Below are 20,447 nucleotides of genomic sequence, written 5' to 3'. Positions count from 1 at the left end.
ACAGCAACACTTTCTGTAGATCTAAATGAAACAGTCCAAGTCAGACATTCTGCTAGTGTTAGAGCAACACTTTCTGTAGATCTAAATGAAACTGTCCAAGTCAGACATTCTGCTAGTGTTACAGCAACACTTTCTGTAGGTCTAAATGAAGCAGTCCAAGTCAGACATTCTGCTAGTGTTACAGCAACACTTTCTGTAGGTCTAAATGAAACAGTCCAAGTCAGACATTCTGCTAGTGTTACAGCAACACTTTCTGTAGGTCTAAATGAAACAGTCCAAGTCAGACATTCTGCTAGTGTTACAGCAACACTTTCTGTAGGTCTAAATGAAACAGTCCAAGTCAGACATTCTGCTAGTGTTACAGCAACACTTTCTGTAGGTCTAAATGAAACAGTCCAAGTCAGACATTCTGCTAGTGTTAGAGCAACACTTTCTGTAGGTCTAAATGAAGCAGTCCAAGTCAGACATTCTGCTAGTGTTAGAGCAACACTTTCTGTAGGTCTAAATGAAGCAGTCCAAGTCAGACATTCTGCTAGTGTTAGAGCAACACTTTCTGTAGGTCTAAATGAAACAGTCCAAGTCAGACATTCTGCTAGTGTTACAGCAACACTTTCTGTAGGTCTAAATGAAACAGTCCAAGTCAGACATTCTGCTAGTGTTACAGCAACACTTTCTGTAGGTCTAAATGAAACAGTCCAAGTCAGACATTCTGCTAGTGTTAGAGCAACACTTTCTGTAGGTCTAAATGAAACAGTCCAAATCAGACATTCTGCTAGTGTTAGAGCAACACTTTCTGTAGGTCTAAATGAAACAGTCCAAGTCAGACATTCTGCTAGTGTTACAGCAACACTTTCTGTAGGTCTAAATGAAACAGTCCAAGTCAGACATTCTGCTAGTGTTACAGCAACACTTTCTGTAGATCTAAATGAAACAGTCCAAGTCAGATATTCTGCTAGTGTTACAGCAACACTTTCTGTAGGTCTAAATGAAGCAGTCCAAGTCAGACATTCTGCTAGTGTTAGAGCAACACTTTCTGTAGGTCTAAATGAAGCAGTCCAAGTCAGACATTCTGCTAGTGTTACAGCAACACTTTCTGTAGGTCTAAATGAAGCAGTCCAAGTCGGACATTCTGCTAGTGTTACAGCAACACTTTCTGTAGGTCTAAATGAAGCAGTCCAAGTGGGACATTCTGCTAGTGTTACAGCAACACTTTCTGTAGGTCTAAATGAAACAGTCCAAGTGGGACATTCTTTTTGTGTTACAGCAACACTTTCTGTAGGTCTAAATGAAACAGTCCAAGTCAGACATTCTGCTAGTGTTACAGCAACACTTTCTGTAGGTCTAAATGAAACAGTCCAAGTCAGATATTCTGCTAGTGTTACAGCAACACTTTCTGTAGGTCTAAATGAAGCAGTCCAAGTCAGACATTCTGCTAGTGTTACAGCAACACTTTATGTAGGTCTAAATGAAACAGTCCAAGTCAGATATTCTGCTAGTGTTACAGCAACACTTTCTGTAGGTCTAAATGAAGCAGTCCAAGTCAGATATTCTGCTAGTGTTACAGCAACACTTTCTGTAGGTCTAAATGAAGCAGTCCAAGTCAGATATTCTGCTAGTGTTACAGCAACACTTTCTGTAGGTCTAAATGAAGCAGTCCAAGTCAGACATTCTGCTAGTGTTACAGCAACACTTTCTGTAGGTCTAAATGAAACAGTCCAAGTCAGACATTCTGCTAGTGTTACAGCAACACTTTCTGTAGGTCTAAATGAAGCAGTCCAAGTCAGACATTCTGCTAGTGTTACAGCAACACTTTCTGTAGGTCTAAATGAAGCAGTCCAAGTCAGACATTCTGCTAGTGTTACAGCAACACTTTCTGTAGGTCTAAATGAAGCAGTCCAAGTCAGACATTCTGCTAGTGTTACAGCAACACTTTCTGTAGATCTAAATGAAGCAGTCCAAGTCAGACATTCTGCTAGTGTTACAGCAACACTTTCTGTAGGTCTAAATGAAACAGTCCAAGTCAGACATTCTGCTAGTGTTACAGCAACACTTTCTGTAGGTCTAAATGAAGCAGTCCAAGTCAGACATTCTGCTAGTGTTACAGCAACACTTTCTGTAGGTCTAAATGAAACAGTCCAAGTCAGACATTCTGCTAGTGTTACAGCAACACTTTCTGTAGATCTAAATGAAACAGTCCAAGTCAGACATTCTGCTAGTGTTAGAGCAACACTTTCTGTAGATCTAAATGAAACTGTCCAAGTCAGACATTCTGCTAGTGTTACAGCAACACTTTCTGTAGGTCTAAATGAAGCAGTCCAAGTCAGACATTCTGCTAGTGTTACAGCAACACTTTCTGTAGGTCTAAATGAAACAGTCCAAGTCAGACATTCTGCTAGTGTTACAGCAACACTTTCTGTAGGTCTAAATGAAACAGTCCAAGTCAGACATTCTGCTAGTGTTACAGCAACACTTTCTGTAGGTCTAAATGAAACAGTCCAAGTCAGACATTCTGCTAGTGTTACAGCAACACTTTCTGTAGGTCTAAATGAAACAGTCCAAGTCAGACATTCTGCTAGTGTTAGAGCAACACTTTCTGTAGGTCTAAATGAAGCAGTCCAAGTCAGACATTCTGCTAGTGTTAGAGCAACACTTTCTGTAGGTCTAAATGAAGCAGTCCAAGTCAGACATTCTGCTAGTGTTAGAGCAACACTTTCTGTAGGTCTAAATGAAACAGTCCAAGTCAGACATTCTGCTAGTGTTACAGCAACACTTTCTGTAGGTCTAAATGAAACAGTCCAAGTCAGACATTCTGCTAGTGTTACAGCAACACTTTCTGTAGGTCTAAATGAAACAGTCCAAGTCAGACATTCTGCTAGTGTTAGAGCAACACTTTCTGTAGGTCTAAATGAAACAGTCCAAATCAGACATTCTGCTAGTGTTAGAGCAACACTTTCTGTAGGTCTAAATGAAACAGTCCAAGTCAGACATTCTGCTAGTGTTACAGCAACACTTTCTGTAGGTCTAAATGAAACAGTCCAAGTCAGACATTCTGCTAGTGTTACAGCAACACTTTCTGTAGATCTAAATGAAACAGTCCAAGTCAGATATTCTGCTAGTGTTACAGCAACACTTTCTGTAGGTCTAAATGAAGCAGTCCAAGTCAGACATTCTGCTAGTGTTAGAGCAACACTTTCTGTAGGTCTAAATGAAGCAGTCCAAGTCAGACATTCTGCTAGTGTTACAGCAACACTTTCTGTAGGTCTAAATGAAGCAGTCCAAGTCGGACATTCTGCTAGTGTTACAGCAACACTTTCTGTAGGTCTAAATGAAGCAGTCCAAGTGGGACATTCTGCTAGTGTTACAGCAACACTTTCTGTAGGTCTAAATGAAACAGTCCAAGTGGGACATTCTTTTTGTGTTACAGCAACACTTTCTGTAGGTCTAAATGAAACAGTCCAAGTCAGACATTCTGCTAGTGTTACAGCAACACTTTCTGTAGGTCTAAATGAAACAGTCCAAGTCAGATATTCTGCTAGTGTTACAGCAACACTTTCTGTAGGTCTAAATGAAGCAGTCCAAGTCAGACATTCTGCTAGTGTTACAGCAACACTTTATGTAGGTCTAAATGAAACAGTCCAAGTCAGATATTCTGCTAGTGTTACAGCAACACTTTCTGTAGGTCTAAATGAAGCAGTCCAAGTCAGATATTCTGCTAGTGTTACAGCAACACTTTCTGTAGGTCTAAATGAAGCAGTCCAAGTCAGATATTCTGCTAGTGTTACAGCAACACTTTCTGTAGGTCTAAATGAAGCAGTCCAAGTCAGACATTCTGCTAGTGTTACAGCAACACTTTCTGTAGGTCTAAATGAAACAGTCCAAGTCAGACATTCTGCTAGTGTTACAGCAACACTTTCTGTAGGTCTAAATGAAGCAGTCCAAGTCAGACATTCTGCTAGTGTTACAGCAACACTTTCTGTAGGTCTAAATGAAGCAGTCCAAGTCAGACATTCTGCTAGTGTTACAGCAACACTTTCTGTAGGTCTAAATGAAGCAGTCCAAGTCAGATATTCTGCTAGTGTTACAGCAACACTTTCTGTAGGTCTAAATGAAGCAGTCCAAGTCAGATATTCTGCTAGTGTTACAGCAACACTTTCTGTAGGTCTAAATGAAGCAGTCCAAGTCAGATATTCTGCTAGTGTTACAGCAACACTTTCTGTAGGTCTAAATGAAGCAGTCCAAGTCAGACATTCTGCTAGTGTTACAGCAACACTTTCTGTAGGTCTAAATGAAGCAGTCCAAGTCAGACATTCTGCTAGTGTTACAGCAACACTTTCTGTAGGTCTAAATGAAGCAGTCCAAGTCAGACATTCTGCTAGTGTTACAGCAACACTTTCTGTAGGTCTAAATGAAGCAGTCCAAGTCAGACATTCTGCTAGTGTTACAGCAACACTTTCTGTAGGTCTAAATGAAACAGTCCAAGTCAGACATTCTGCTAGTGTTACAGCAACACTTTCTGTAGGTCTAAATGAAGCAGTCCAAGTCAGACATTCTGCTAGTGTTACAGCAACACTTTCTGTAGGTCTAAATGAAACAGTCCAAGTCAGATATTCTGCTAGTGTTACAGCAACACTTTCTGTAGGTCTAAATGAAGCAGTCCAAGTCAGATATTCTGCTAGTGTTACAGCAACACTTTCTGTAGGTCTAAATGAAGCAGTCCAAGTCAGACATTCTGCTAGTGTTACAGCAACACCTTCTGTAGGTCTAAATGAAACAGTCCAAGTCAGACATTCTGCTAGTGTTAGAGCAACACTTTCTGTAGGTCTAAATGAAGCAGTCCAAGTCAGACATTCTGCTAGTGTTACAGCAACACCTTCTGTAGGTCTAAATGAAACAGTCCAAGTCAGACATTCTGCTAGTGTTAGAGCAACACTTTCTGTAGGTCTAAATGAAACAGTCCAAGTCAGATATTCTGCTAGTGTTAGAGCAACACTTTCTGTAGGTCTAAATGAAACAGTCCAAGTCAGATATTCTGCTAGTGTTACAGCAACACTTTCTGTAGGTCTAAATGAAGCAGTCCAAGTCAGATATTCTGCTAGTGTTACAGCAACACTTTCTGTAGGTCTAAATGAAGCAGTCCAAGTCAGATATTCTGCTAGTGTTACAGCAACACTTTCTGGAGGTCTAAATGAAACAGTCCAAGTCAGACATTCTGCTAGTGTTACAGCAACACTTTCTGTAGGTCTAAATGAAACAGTCCAAGTCAGACATTCTGCTAGTGTTACAGCAACACTTTCTGTAGGTCTAAATGAAACAGTCCAAGTCAGACATTCTGCTAGTGTTACAGCAACACTTTCTGTAGGTCTAAATGAAACAGTCCAAGTCAGACATTCTGCTAGTGTTACAGCAACACTTTCTGTAGGTCTAAATGAAACAGTCCAAGTCAGACATTCTGCTAGTGTTACAGCAACACTTTCTGTAGGTCTAAATGAAACAGTCCAAGTCAGACATTCTGCTAGTGTTACAGCAACACTTTCTGTAGGTCTAAATGAAACAGTCCAAGTCAGTTATTCTGCTAGTGTTACAGCAACACTTTCTGTAGGTCTAAATGAAACAGTCCAAGTCAGACATTCTGCTAGTGTTACAGCAACACTTTCTGTAGGTCTAAATGAAACAGTCCAAGTCAGATATTCTGCTAGTGTTAGAGCAACACTTTCTGTAGGTCTAAATGAAACAGTCCAAGTCAGACATTCTGCTAGTGTTACAGCAACACTTTCTGTAGGTCTAAATGAAACAGTCCAAGTCAGATATTCTGCTAGTGTTAGAGCAACACTTTCTGTAGGTCTAAATGAAGCAGTCCAAGTCAGACATTCTGCTAGTGTTACAGCAACACTTTCTGTAGGTCTAAATGAAGCAGTCCAAGTCAGACATTCTGCTAGTGTTACAGCAACACTTTCTGTAGGTCTAAATGAAACAGTCCAAGTCAGATATTCTGCTAGTGTTACAGCAACACTTTCTGTAGGTCTAAATGAAACAGTCCAAGTCAGACATTCTGCTAGTGTTACAGCAACACTTTCTGTAGGTCTAAATGAAACAGTCCAAGTCAGATATTCTGCTAGTGTTAGAGCAACACTTTCTGTAGGTCTAAATGAAGCAGTCCAAGTCAGACATTCTGCTAGTGTTACAGCAACACTTTCTGTAGGTCTAAATGAAGCAGTCCAAGTCAGACATTCTGCTAGTGTTACAGCAACACTTTCTGTAGGTCTAAATGAAACAGTCCAAGTCAGACATTCTGCTAGTGTTACAGCAACACTTTCTGTAGGTCTAAATGAAACAGTCCAAGTCAGACATTCTGCTAGTGTTACAGCAACACTTTCTGTAGGTCTAAATGAAACAGTCCAAGTCAGACATTCTGCTAGTGTTACAGCAACACTTTCTGTAGGTCTAAATGAAACAGTCCAAGTCAGATATTCTGCTAGTGTTACAGCAACACTTTCTGTAGGTCTAAATGAAACAGTCCAAGTCAGACATTCTGCTAGTGTTACAGCAACACTTTCTGTAGGTCTAAATGAAACAGTCCAAGTCAGACATTCTGCTAGTGTTACAGCAACACTTTCTGTAGGTCTAAATGAAACAGTCCAAGTCAGATATTCTGCTAGTGTTACAGCAACACTTTCTGTAGGTCTAAATGAAACAGTCCAAGTCAGACATTCTGCTAGTGTTAGAGCAACACTTTCTGTAGGTCTAAATGAAACAGTCCAAGTCAGACATTCTGCTAGTGTTAGAGCAACACTTTCTGTAGGTCTAAATGAAACAGTCCAAGTCAGACATTCTGCTAGTGTTACAGCAACACTTTCTGTAGGTCTAAATGAAACAGTCCAAGTCAGACATTCTGCTAGTGTTACAGCAACACTTTCTGTAGGTCTAAATGAAACAGTCCAAGTCAGATATTCTGCTAGTGTTACAGCAACACTTTCTGTAGGTCTAAATGAAACAGTCCAAGTCAGACATTCTGCTAGTGTTACAGCAACACTTTCTGTAGGTCTAAATGAAGCAGTCCAAGTCAGACATTCTGCTAGTGTTAGAGCAACACTTTCTGTAGGTCTAAATGAAACAGTCCAAGTCAGACATTCTGCTAGTGTTAGAGCAACACTTTCTGTAGGTCTAAATGAAGCAGTCCAAGTCAGATATTCTGCTAGTGTTACAGCAACACTTTCTGTAGGTCTAAATGAAGCAGTCCAAGTCAGATATTCTGCTAGTGTTACAGCAACACTTTCTGTAGGTCTAAATGAAACAGTCCAAGTCAGACATTCTGCTAGTGTTAGAGCAACACTTTCTGTAGGTCTAAATGAAACAGTCCAAGTCAGACATTCTGCTAGTGTTAGAGCAACACTTTCTGTAGGTCTAAATGAAACAGTCCAAGTCAGACATTCTGCTAGTGTTACAGCAACACTTTCTGTAGGTCTAAATGAAACAGTCCAAGTCAGACATTCTGCTAGTGTTACAGCAACACTTTCTGTAGGTCTAAATGAAGCAGTCCAAGTCAGACATTCTGCTAGTGTTACAGCAACACTTTCTGTAGGTCTAAATGAAACAGTCCAAGTCAGACATTCTGCTAGTGTTACAGCAACACTTTCTGTAGGTCTAAATGAAGCAGTCCAAGTCAGACATTCTGCTAGTGTTACAGCAACACTTTCTGTAGGTCTAAATGAAGCAGTCCAAGTCAGACATTCTGCTAGTGTTACAGCAACACTTTCTGTAGGTCTAAATGAAACAGTCCAAGTCAGACATTCTGCTAGTGTTAGAGCAACACTTTCTGTAGGTCTAAATGAAACAGTCCAAGTCAGACATTCTGCTAGTGTTACAGCAACACTTTCTGTAGGTCTAAATGAAACAGTCCAAGTCATATGCCATCAAGGACACTCTGCTAATGTTATAACATCAACCTGCATGGGTCCAAATAAATCAGTCTGATTCATTTTCAAGACTGACATCCTGCTAGTTATAGCATCAGCCTCAATCGGTCCTGTTGGAGTCATCAAAGTTCCATGTCATGACAGACATTCTGCTAGTTATAGCATCAGCCTCTATTGATGTAGTTGGAGTCATCAAAGTTCCATGTCATGACAGACATTCTGCTGGAGTCATGGCTTGAATTTCTATGGGTGCATTTAAAAGCCTGAATTAATAGGGTTCCATGAGATATTGACATTCTGCTAGAGTTATGGCCTGAAACTTTGTGGGTCTAACTGACACAAACTGTGTCAAGGTCAAGGTCATGACATACATCCTACTGGTGTTATGGCCTGAAATTATGTAGGTCTAACTGAGACCGTCACTGTTTCAAGGTCAGGAGAGACACTCTGCTAGTATTGTGGCCTAAAACGTTGTGGGTCTAACTAAAAGACACTGTGTCAAGGTCATTACAGACATACTGTTAGTGCTATGGCCTGAAACTCTGTAGGTCAAACTAAAATAGAATGTGTCATGGTCATGACAGGACAGATATACACTGTACTGCATGTGTAATAGTTTGATCACCTATGGGTCCAAATAAATATGAGTCAGTAAGGTTCCTGGTAATAACAGACAATCCTACTGTGTTTAAAGTATGAGTCAACTTAAAACTGCATTCTGTTATTGTCACCCAACTGTGAAGAACAGCCCCTAATGCACTCATATCACTCCCTCAAGATAATGCCCTTCATTACAACACAGTTTCTATGATAAGGTGGGTATGATGATGATTCACATTTTGTTATAATATTTGGTTGTTGAATCTGCACTTCATTACAGGGTTGTCATACTATATGGCAGTATACACTAAAAGGTTGCTACACTATAGGGACAAGCTGACTGGAGGATTGAACTTGCCCTTGGGAAAATTGAGCTAGCCCCAAAAGTGGCCAGGCAGAAAATGGTTTCGAAATAGCTAGATTTTTAAAAGAGAGAGAGAGAGAGAGAGAGAGATGGATACTAGGGTTCATTAAACCTAGAAACATTGTCAAATTTCCTTTTCTTGCCTAAATAAGATCATAGCAGATTCATTTTATCAACTACATCAGGAATAATGAAAAGATGACTCTTTGTTATAATTATACTTGCAACTGAAGAATATGTGGTCACTGATTTTATCAATATGCTTTAAAATTATCACCTAGTCACTTTGAAATCATGCTTCAAAATGATCACCTAGTCACTTTGAGATCATCAACATGCATACAATATTTGACAAGCCAACTTCTGATATTGAGAACACTTATTTGTATCTCTTTAATTGTTTGCCAAGCCCGATTTACTTATTAATCTCTTGTTAATTACCACATACACAACATATCATAAACATCACATGCAGGTGTTTCATCTTCAGTTCTTCACTCATGTATTGAAAGAAATCATGGTGGTTAATTATCAGTGGTGAGTGCCTTTTATTTCCAAACACACCTGTCAATGAAATCTCACAAGTTATGTTGCCAACAATTAACACCTTACTCACTTTAAGATGGCAGCATGCATCAAAACAGGCCAGCTAAGAAACTGCCATAGGCTGGGTTAGGGACCCGAACATTGGCTAATCCCTGATACGTACAAATATTATGATCAAAATCTAAATGATAAGTTAGAATAGCAATATTTATTTCTTATTTGTCAAAACCGGCTTCAGTTAATAAAGCAACACTAACAAAAACCCAACTCAATATTTAGCTTGCCTGAGCTGAATTCGAGCTTGTCCCAGGAGTCTGGCAAGTTGATTTGTAACTCAAGTTAATATTTTAGATCTAAAAAAATAACTGTAACTGGTTTCTTTGCTTTTCTCATGTAGAATATATTTGAATTGTTACCTTCCAGATTTTCTTGAGACTCTTCCTCTATCGCATACAGTGATAGAGAACTGAGAACGTTTGTGAAACTGATATTATTGCTACAGCAGCAAGGGAGATAACCCTGATTAAAGTTGTCTTCATCCTCACAAGAAGTCCCATTCTTCCTATCCTCTTCACTTTCTCCATCAAATCCATTGTGATCCTCTAAAAACATCATAATAAAATTGATGGCCTCAGGAAAAGAGATGGCGCAAGATGTGAACTTTTGAAAGCCAGTTTTTGATTCACAGTGCAGTTGTACCTGGCTAAAATTCCTATCCATGCATTATACCACTCCTCATATGATACTGGCAAATATGTTATAATGGTCATGTCATTCTCAACAAACTGACTTAACTCAGTGTTGTGATTTCTACTTCATTCATTTCAGTAATGATTTCAGTTTGAGGCTACTTTAAATCAGTGACATTTGTATGACAAAATTATAACTTGAATTAATTAATCACTGGTTCAAAAAACATGGTTGTTCAAAATAATTATACCGTACAGGTCCCATGACCATCAATAAATACTGAATGCTGACCTTAAAGACAAAATATCTCTCAGCAAAGCACATCCACTTTCCTTTGAATTCAGTGTCATTCTATGAAGCAAAGGGACTGATATTTAAACTATTATATCCAAAAAAAGATGTAAAAAAATATGGCATGTAACATGACTAGTAACATAAGGAACAGTTCAAGAGCTTCCAAAAATAAATATACATCTACCACTTGCAAAAATTAATGACTGAAAAACATCTTTTCCCCTTGGAAAATTCACTGAGGTTCATACTATATGTGGTAGATCCATTTCAATGATGAACTGTTGGTACTGCCTCATTTCAGAAATCAGATCCAAAATCTGACCTTGAATTATAACAAAAACATATTTTGTCATCACAAAAGCATGTGAATGGTCAGGTAAAGTCCTCAAGGTTTATAGTCATCTTGAAAAATGACTCATTTGAAAAATCTTTTTGCAAAATAAGTCCCAAGCAAAAAGTAATCACTTTAGGTCTTCAGAAAAGAAAGTTTGAGCTGTCAATATGGTATACATATCAATGATCCCTTGGTCTTTAGGTCTCTAAAGGCTCTGGACATCAGAAGTCCTAGACCTACAGTCTCCAGAATTGAAGGTCCTGATAGGAAAGGTGGGGACCAGGTGAAAAAAAGGAGGTGCCCCATTGTTGGCGTTGCTATAGTAACAAAATCAATAAAATTGAGCTAGTAGTCATCATACAGTAAACCTCCTTTATTAACATTTAAAATGAATTTGTTATTCTGGTTCATGTAATTACTTTTCTTTCCAACTAGAATTTTTAACCTGTTGTGTATTCACATTTTCAAATGCTGAAATTCGAGAGCTAAGGGTCCACAGGGTGTACAACTTGAGAACACTGTGGGTACAAGACTAACAGGAGATAGTCCTAAAAGTCAGGAACAAAATGAAAGTGATCAGACTTTGAGTTGATTTCATGTATATGTTTTCATTCCCAAATTTAGCTGTTTGCTAAATTTTCTCAATACCAGTCATCCAGGGTCAAAGATGGCCAGGGTAAGGATTCACTGTTTTATCATTTTCCACTGTTGTTTCATCATGGAAAAGTGGCCAGGGTAAGGATTCCCTGTTTGATCATTTGACTGTTTTGTCATCATGGAAATGTGGCCAATTCACTGTTTTATCATTTTCCACTGTTTTGTCTTCAAAGAAATGTGGCTGGGGTAAGGATTCAATGTTTTATAACTTTCCACTGTTTTGTCCTCCTGAAAATAAGTCCAGGCTATGGATTTGCAATTTATCATTTTCTACTTTTTTATCCTTCCAGAAATATGGACAAGACCATAATTCTCCAGGCTGATCATTTCCTCCATTTAAAAACTCGTAGCAATATCTGTCCAAACTTTTTAATTTTTTCTATTAAAGATGCTAATACACTTGTCTGAGTGAAGTAAAACCTGCAGTCAGGTAAGATTTCCAACACCACTGCTGGTAATGCACCCCTTAAATTTGGCAAAATATTCTTGAATATAAGTGTGCACTGTTGAGACCTAACTTACTGCAATTCTTCATTGGGTTTTCCTCAGACACAAACTTTCAAGTTTTGCCCAAAACTATTTTTGCTTAATTGCTAAAAATTACCCTTGAAGTTTGGTATTCAACTGTCCTCTTATGTCTCTCTTCGAACCATAAAAAATGTTCTACTAAAATCTTGAACAAATTGTCTCAATTAAACAATCTTCATATTGTATGATACAGCATACGTTAAATCCCCTGATGATAGTAATACTGAGCTCTCTTTCCAAGCACCAGTAAAGCAATCATAAGAATAATGGACTGTCATCATGGCCATCATCAAAGGTTGAGCCATTCCTTTTCTATGACTAGTTATCTCCTAATCTTAGAACTGAACATTTCAATAATGTGACACCAGTCTGTACATCATGACCATCAAATATACCATGCCCTACATTGTGAATTGCTACAATTATCTACACTGAATGTTAAACCAATGACAGCGGGACACCACAGTATTATGAAGTGTACTAATGGCAATGAGGTTAAAATTGCAGAACTTGCAATGAATGTTCAAGCCACTGATTCTGTATACCCTCTGCCACTGACTTTTTAGGTGACTTGCTATATACAGTCATGTGGGTCATGGACACATGGACAATGGTACAATAACCAATATTAAAATCTATTTCCATTCAGTAAATCTCAGAATCAGACCCAGTGAAACATAACAAAAGATGGATGCAAGCTCAGGCAAAGAAACCCATCAAGATATTAATGGAAAAATTAAGATAATTCAAATGATGCAAGCTATGCCATACAATATCACAACAGGACTCATTCAATGAAGACAGTGTACCTTGACTGTATTACTGTGTTGTGTTAGGAATTTGCATAGCACTATTCTACATTTCGCTGATATTCACGATGGTAAATTATTCATAGCGTAATTGAATTGTGATGCATTGAATATTACCTCTTTGGTTACAATTTGGTTTAGAATTACAAGCACAGCACTACAGTTTTTTTAATGAGCATTACAAATGGTTTATCCTTCATATTTTCTTGTAATGAATATCTTTGAACTGAGACAAACAAATACTTGACAAGCACTTGAATACAGACAGATGAACACTGTGAAGGAATGAAAATATGACAGATAGACAGATGAAGAGACAGACAAAATGAACAATTGAAAAAAGCAAGAAAAATATTAATTACAAAAAAAACAATAGAAAAATCAACATGATTTAATACTGAAAAACAAATCTGATATTCCTAGTATTACAATTTAAATAACAATCTTACAAGAAAAAGCCCAAAGTAAATCGAGCCGATTTCCTGCTTCTTTTGAATTGGTAAAATAATAAATAAAAGTTGCACTATTGGTGAAACATTCTGATACACAAAACCTTGTTTAAATACTGGAATATTACACGGTATTTGATGCATATATTTTGTGTCCCACATGGTAAATATCTGTCCCATGTGGTAAATAGGTGTGCCCCACATGGTAAATAGGCATGTCCCACATGACAAATAGGTGTGCCCCACATGGTAAATAGGCATGTCCCACATGACAAATAGGTGTGCCCCACATGGTAAATAGGCATGTCCCACATGACAAAAAGGTGTGTCCCACATGGTAAATAGGTGCGTCTCACATGGTAAATAGGTGTGTCCCACATGATAAATAGTTGTAAGGTTCTATATTCATTATAATTTAACATCTTTAGGGTCATTCAGTGTGAAATAAAATATGACTGGCATATAGTGAAGGAAGCTTTGTGTACTAGCATAAAGGAAATATTTCTGTTAGGACCAAATGACAGAATAAGCTTCACTAGGTACAGTCTTACGTCCATTCCAGACCAGGAATTTTAGTACTGTATACACTAGAACAGATGCAATGTTATTAGACTTGAATTTGTTTTTGGCTCATCAAAAACTAGAGTAATTTGAGCAATCTGTTCTAGTAAATACACCACACCTCTCCCATATCTCACCCATACCCATGATGGGCAGGAGTCTAATTAGTAGAAAAAGGGATACAGTAGAACCTATCTTGAAAGACCACCCCTTCAGGCAAAAAATAATGGTCTCTCAAGAGAGGTGGTCTCTCATAACAGGTATTTACACTATATATATATATATATATATATATATATATATATATATATATATATATATATATATATATATATATATTCAATAAATCTGTGCATGGAGATTTTGGTCTCTCAAAGCAGGTTTTACTGTAATATCATGAGAATAATGATTGGTCAGCATGCATATCTAATTATGATGATCATAACATACACTTAGTTTCAGGAGTGATACATTAATAATTCTGTAATTTAGATACAATTATCAATACAAGATGCGAATCAACACAAATTGATGCTTACCTGATACAAAGTTATTTTAATCTTCAGCAGTCATGAATAATTATTACGCATATGCCTTTTTATTCTTTAGTTGAGAATTCATTTGAGACAGTTGTCACAGGCACTCATTTTTGTCAATGGAAAATAAAATCTACAGTAAAACCTGTCTTGAGAGACCTCTATGAGAGACCACCTGTCTTGAGAGACCAGGTTCTCCATTGACAGATTTATTGATTATATAGTATTATAACCTGTTATGAGAGACCATTATGTTCTGGCAGAAGGGATGGTCTTTCAAGACCGTTTCCACTGTACTGACAACACCCACTTGCCGTCCACAAGTTAGCACAAGGTGATGTGGACCAAATTCTGTCTCCCTCACCGCTCATTAATTATGTACTAATTATTTAATTTCCTTAGCATGTTCAGCCATTGAAAACATACATCATGTCAAGGACATTGTCCCTCATGAAGTATTTTACTATCATTTAATAACTAGTGTTATGCAATGTCTGTAGCTTCATATCCCGTTGGATCGAATTTAAAGACCACATTTTCAGTCATGCAGCAAAACATGTTATATTCAATTCTGAAAAGGCAGTTCTTGTTTGTTCCAGTCCAGAGTGAACAACAGCCAGCAATCAGAACTGAATCTTGCTTATTTGCTGCATGACAGGAAGTTTTGGCATCCAAACTCAATCTGGGCAGACAAAAAGCAACAGACAAACTCTGCACAAAAATGGTTCATAAATGATCTTTAACCTGATTTACTGGTAAATCGTACATTGGGAACAAGTTTGAAATGTCTCCTTTTACACTGATGTATGTAATCCTAACACACACATGGCTTAAAAAAGTATGCACTGAACCAAAGCATGTGAATCTAACACCCTCTGGTTAGTCCAGCAAGCCATTCCCACACTACTCACACAGAGATGGAATTGCTGTCATAGCAAAGAACTCCATAAGTCCATGTCTTAACTACACTTTAACTTTCAATCTCAACCACACATCATATAAACTGGTCCAAACTTCACTCACAATTTAACAAAGGTCGGTCCATTTTTTTCTGTCTCTACTACCCTCCTATTAGTAAAAAAAACAAACAAGCTGACTGAATATCTCTTTTTGGAGCAGATTCCTAATCTCGTGGAGTATGGAACTTCAACAGGTGGTAAACCAATTATTGGAGACTTCAACTTTCACTCCGACTGTCCTGGAAATTCATACACATAAAAATTCCCAGATTCAATTCACATTTTTAACCTTAAACAATCAGTTAGCCAACCCACCCATGACCATGGACACATTTTAGACTGGATTATTCATAGACCTGATGATATTATTCAACAGTCTTTGTTGATGTCTCATAATCTTCCATCATATCACCTCTGCTTCATACGCCATTTCAACATATCAGTCCCTACGCATCCAGTTCAGTTTGCTACTAAAAGAAACCTCCATAGGATAAGCAGAACCCAACTTACACATGACATTCAAGATAACCTAACAATATTATTACCTCCTATCCAACTTGATATGTGTTTGCACCTACTGCTTGACAAATGAGCCCCGTCAACCAAGTGCAAAGTATCTAATCAGATGAGTTCTCCATGGTATAGTAGTGTTAGTGCTAAAAGAGAATGCCATACGGCTAAGGGGATTTGACTTTACACCAGCCTCACTATTCTTATGTATATTTATGAAGCTTCTAAGAAGAATGTTGCAAACATAGTCCATGCAGCAAAATCAGACTACTACAGTACTTAGATCACTGAAAATTTCTGCTGCAAAGACCTCTTCAAGATTAAAAACAAGATAATGCCAAGGAATAAATGTACACCACTTTCAATGATCTGCTCTAGCTGGTCAACCTTCTGGATCTGTTTGCAAACTTCTTTAATGAAAAAGTTCATTCTGTTATAGATAAGCTTGACAACACAATCTCAGTTGACACATCGTCACCATATAGTTGTGATACAAAATATACATGGCAACATTTAACAGCACTGTGTTTACCAAATCCATAACAACAGGTTAACTGTTGCTATGGATTTGGTAAACACAATTGTGATGAAGAGCACCCCAAAATCATGTGAACTAGATCCAATTTCCAAAAACAATGTTACCTGAGTGCTTAGATTCAATACTGCCTTCATTATCAATACTTCTCTCTCATCTAGGGAATTCCAATCATTTTCAGAACTGCCATTGTTACGCCTCTGTTGAAGAAACTGATACCTAACCTGAATGAATCTTCAAAGAACTAGTGACCTATTTCTAACATCTTGCTCATTTAAAAAGAAAAGAAAAGTTGTTCTATCCCAACTTGTATCTCATCTGAACTGAAACAGTCATTTTAGCAATGTATAGTCTGCATATTGCCGTCACTATAGTACTAAAACTGTCCTTCTGAGAATAGTTAGTGACCTTCTGTCTGCTTTGGATAGGTCCTCTGTCTTCCAAATAGAAGTGAGGACATTAAACTGGCAATAAGATATTAAATTATAAAGCATTCATACAAATCAATGGGATCGGTGACCAAGATCAGTTCTCCATCTGATCATGGCTATATAGGTTGAATTAAAATCACTGACATGTAGTGTGTTTGGGAATATTTTTGTTAAGGATAAGAATGACACATGAACAGATGATACATCTATGTCTGTCTGTAATCTGCATACTAGAATTACAACCAATATGTCAGCATGTAAAAGGGCATCATCTGCCACTGAAGACCTTCTAAAGATGATAAGACCACCAAGTTAATATGTGTATCGATAATGTATCATATCGCAGACTGTGTATTGCGAATTTAATCGATAAACCGCACAAGTGCATTGTTACACCCCTACTAAGTTTAAGAGTAATTCACTGAAAACTGCAAGATTACCTAACTGCATTCTCAAAATTCTGTCATACACTGCATCCATCTTCAAGTCGAAAAGGGCAAGAACTCTTACAAAAATAATATGAGCACAAAGACTCTAGATGCATAAGTTACAAAAGAAAAAGGGAAATAACTGTGATAAATATTGTCAGAGCAAAGTAATTTTTTAATATTTGATCATTAGGGTGATGAATAATGTTTACTAAGTCTCACTGCAGTTCATCAAAAACTGACAACTATTTGCATTAACTAGAGACTGTGTTGTGTAATGTATTCGGCTACAGGACAAACAGAGTAACTAAGAATACATGCAGAAGCAGTGAGATTTGATAAATGTGCAACTTTAGGTGATGACCATAATATTTAACAAGTGTCATGACAATATACCAAAATCTGTAGGATTAGTTGAGGAAAAGAATGCCATGGAAGAACTGAAGTCACAAGGACAGTAAATATTGCTTGTGTTTAAGAGAGGGATAATCTGCAATGCAATCTGTGTAACCCTGTGTAATGCAGAGTAAGCCTGTGTAACCCTGTGTAATGCAGTGCAAGCCTGTGTAATGCAGTGTAGCCCTGTGTAATGCAGTGTAACCCTGTGTAATGCAGTGTAACCCTGTGTAATGCAGTGCAAGCCTGTGTAGTGCAGTGTAGCCCTGTGTAATGCAGTGTAACCCTGTGTAATGCAGTGTAACCCTGCGTCACCTTGTATAATCCAGTGTATGTTTGCTTTTCTCAGATGAAATCATGCAAAAAGCTGCAGACTGCACCCCAAATAATCTGTACAGTCTAAGTACTGTTGCAAAATAATTTTGACAGAGTTTTTCATACACTTCACAATTATATATCTGTTGAACAGTTCTGTGAAGTTTAGTGGCTGAAACTACAAGTGGACCTAAATAAAAACACATACACACACAACGTACCTCCAGATACAGGGCTGATAAGTGGTTGTCTTTGAAGCGGTGATGTCCTAGTCAAGCCACGTGATGGTACGGCATTCAGCTGAAGTACCTGTGGATACTGCATGGAAGCCACAGATCCACTCGTGGCCTGACTCGGTGTCGGAGAGTCTGAATGAAGTGATATTTTGGCACCTAATCGCAGCTGATCAATGGTCAGTTCTGCCATGGCATACTTGGAAAGAAGTCTATCATAGTCCTTTTGAAGCTGCTGAACAAGTTCAGTTGCCTGTGCTCGTTTGCTTGACTCTTGTTTTAGTTTCTGGGTAAGCTCCGTTTTGGATTTTTCGGATGTGGTGCTCTGTGTTCCTTCACTTTGATCATGAAGGATCATCTGAGGATCATCAATGAGGAGTGAAATCTCTGTCAAGGTCATGTGAGTTGGCTTTACTGGCCCTGACTTTGATGACAAGTTTGACGTGCTTTTGCTCATAGTTTTAATCTTAAAAGCTTGATTACTGTCAGTAGCACTAGGTTTTGGAAGAAGTCTTTTAGGCAGTTTTTCTCCCTTGCTTCCCCTTTCTTCTGCATTATCAAAGAAACTCTCCTGTGATTTAGCCTTCGACAATGTCTGCCCTGTGGGCTTTCTAGGAGAGCTCTTTGGCTTTACGCCAGAGGATAAATTTTCTGAAGCATTTGACTTTTCACTAGCCACTGAATCAGGACGAGTCACTGAAGAATCATGCTCACTCTTTGATCTGAGTTTACTGATCTGAGTCATTGATTCTTCTTCCTCTGGTTGACTCAAAGATTTTGATATGATCTCCTCCTCACTCCTATTCTGGGGTGTCTGAGATCGACTCCCATCTCTGCTGTAGGGGGTGCTAATTCTACTACTCAGAATGCTTGACTCGCTTGGTGGTCGACTGCCACGAGACTCTTTTGGAGTCAGAGATGGGACATTCTTGTTGTCGTAGGCCATCATTTTTGCAGGTTTAGGGGACTCGCCATCTTTGCCCTGACCTGTTATGAGAAATATTTCATCATCATCTCCATCATTGACCATTTCCATTTTTTGTGATTCATCAAATTCAATACTCTCTGCATCATTGTCCACAAGCTGAATTTGATTCTGGTATAGCTGCAGAGCCTCCTCCGGAGATATTTCTGGAAAAGATCGACTACTTATTGTCCTAGCTGAATTTGCTGTGCTAGGTCTTGTACGAGAAATTTCGTGATCATCTGCTTCAAAAAAATGACCTGCAGAGTCTCGACTTGTGTCAAAATAATCTCTTTCATTGCCATGACCATGATCAATATGAGGAGTATCAATGTCCAAGGAGTCTCTGTTAGGCGCTTTCCTGCTATCCCGCTGAAAGAACCCTTCTATTGCATCAGCATTGTCTACATCATCAAAATCTCGAGAATAATGGCCTTCTAAATTCTCAAATTCATTCAATGAATTTTTTGTTTCCTCAAAGTCTGCATCATCCACGAGTACACCTAACTCCCGCAGCTGGTGATAATATTCTTCTCCGAAAAGTTCCTCGTGATTATTACTTCCCTTAATTCCTTCATGTGGATCTTCAAAATGTAATGAATTATCAATATTACTCCTGTTAGCGAATCCATTACTCCTTCTCCCATCGGTAAATAATATATCATCATGTGATCCTGTAATATCGGTAGGTCTATCTATGAAATGTTCATCTTCAATGTCCAGATCATCCTTGGATGCTTCAAGGTCACTGATATTGATATGACTATCATCCAATGGATGTGACACATCATCCAAACTTGCATAAGACTGCAAATCCAACTGCCTGAGTGTGGAAGGAGTGCTGGATTGTTTATCTCCCCCTAGTCCTGAATCTGTCCAGTGGGTGGTGCTAGTGTGCCTACTGAAGACATCAAAATCATCCCGCACAATACCATCATCATCAATAAGAATGCCACCAGCTGAAAGATAAAAACCACAATGTAAGTCTTCATAACGACAGGATTTTTAAATACCATAATTTCATGTAAAACTAGAGGAATCATGAGCAATTTGTTTATGTAAATATACCCCCCCCCTCCTGCATCCCCCCCCCATTATGGAGATGAGCATATCAGTGAAATAAAGTGTATAATCTTGTAAAAAATTTGCAGATAGAATAACTGGCCAACATGCATATCTTCTTCATCTAATTTCACACACACACACACACACACACACACACACACACACACCCACATATATATATATATATATATATATATATATATATATATATATATATATATATATATATATATATATATAGTTATGCCATGACATATTGAATTAGAACCATGACCTGGATCAACTTATAACAGAAATTGTGTTATTATGAATGACCATAAAGTGAGGGAA

General features: G+C 38.1%; 1 protein-coding gene across 5 annotated transcripts in view; it reads right to left on the bottom strand.

Annotated features, from left to right (window-relative positions):
- The window catches only part of LOC149772950 (uncharacterized), a 159,131-nt gene that overhangs the window by 108,695 nt on the left and 29,989 nt on the right, over positions 1 to 20,447 (bottom strand). For all 5 annotated transcript variants that reach the window (XM_089947074.1, XM_089947078.1, XM_089947077.1 and 2 more), the window contains one exon: positions 18,077 to 20,011. In XM_089947074.1, coding sequence (XP_089803200.1) covers positions 18,077 to 20,011 — 1,935 coding nt within the window. The remainder of the gene's footprint in view (positions 1 to 18,076; positions 20,012 to 20,447) is intronic.

Source organism: Sinohyriopsis cumingii, unplaced genomic scaffold (assembly GCF_028554795.1).
Source record: "Sinohyriopsis cumingii isolate HCF-2022 unplaced genomic scaffold, ASM2855479v2 utg000957l, whole genome shotgun sequence".
Classification (NCBI taxonomy): Eukaryota; Metazoa; Mollusca; class Bivalvia; order Unionida; family Unionidae; genus Sinohyriopsis; species Sinohyriopsis cumingii.
The sequence above is the reverse complement of the archived record's forward strand: the minus strand, read 5'-3'. Positions and strand labels throughout refer to the sequence as shown.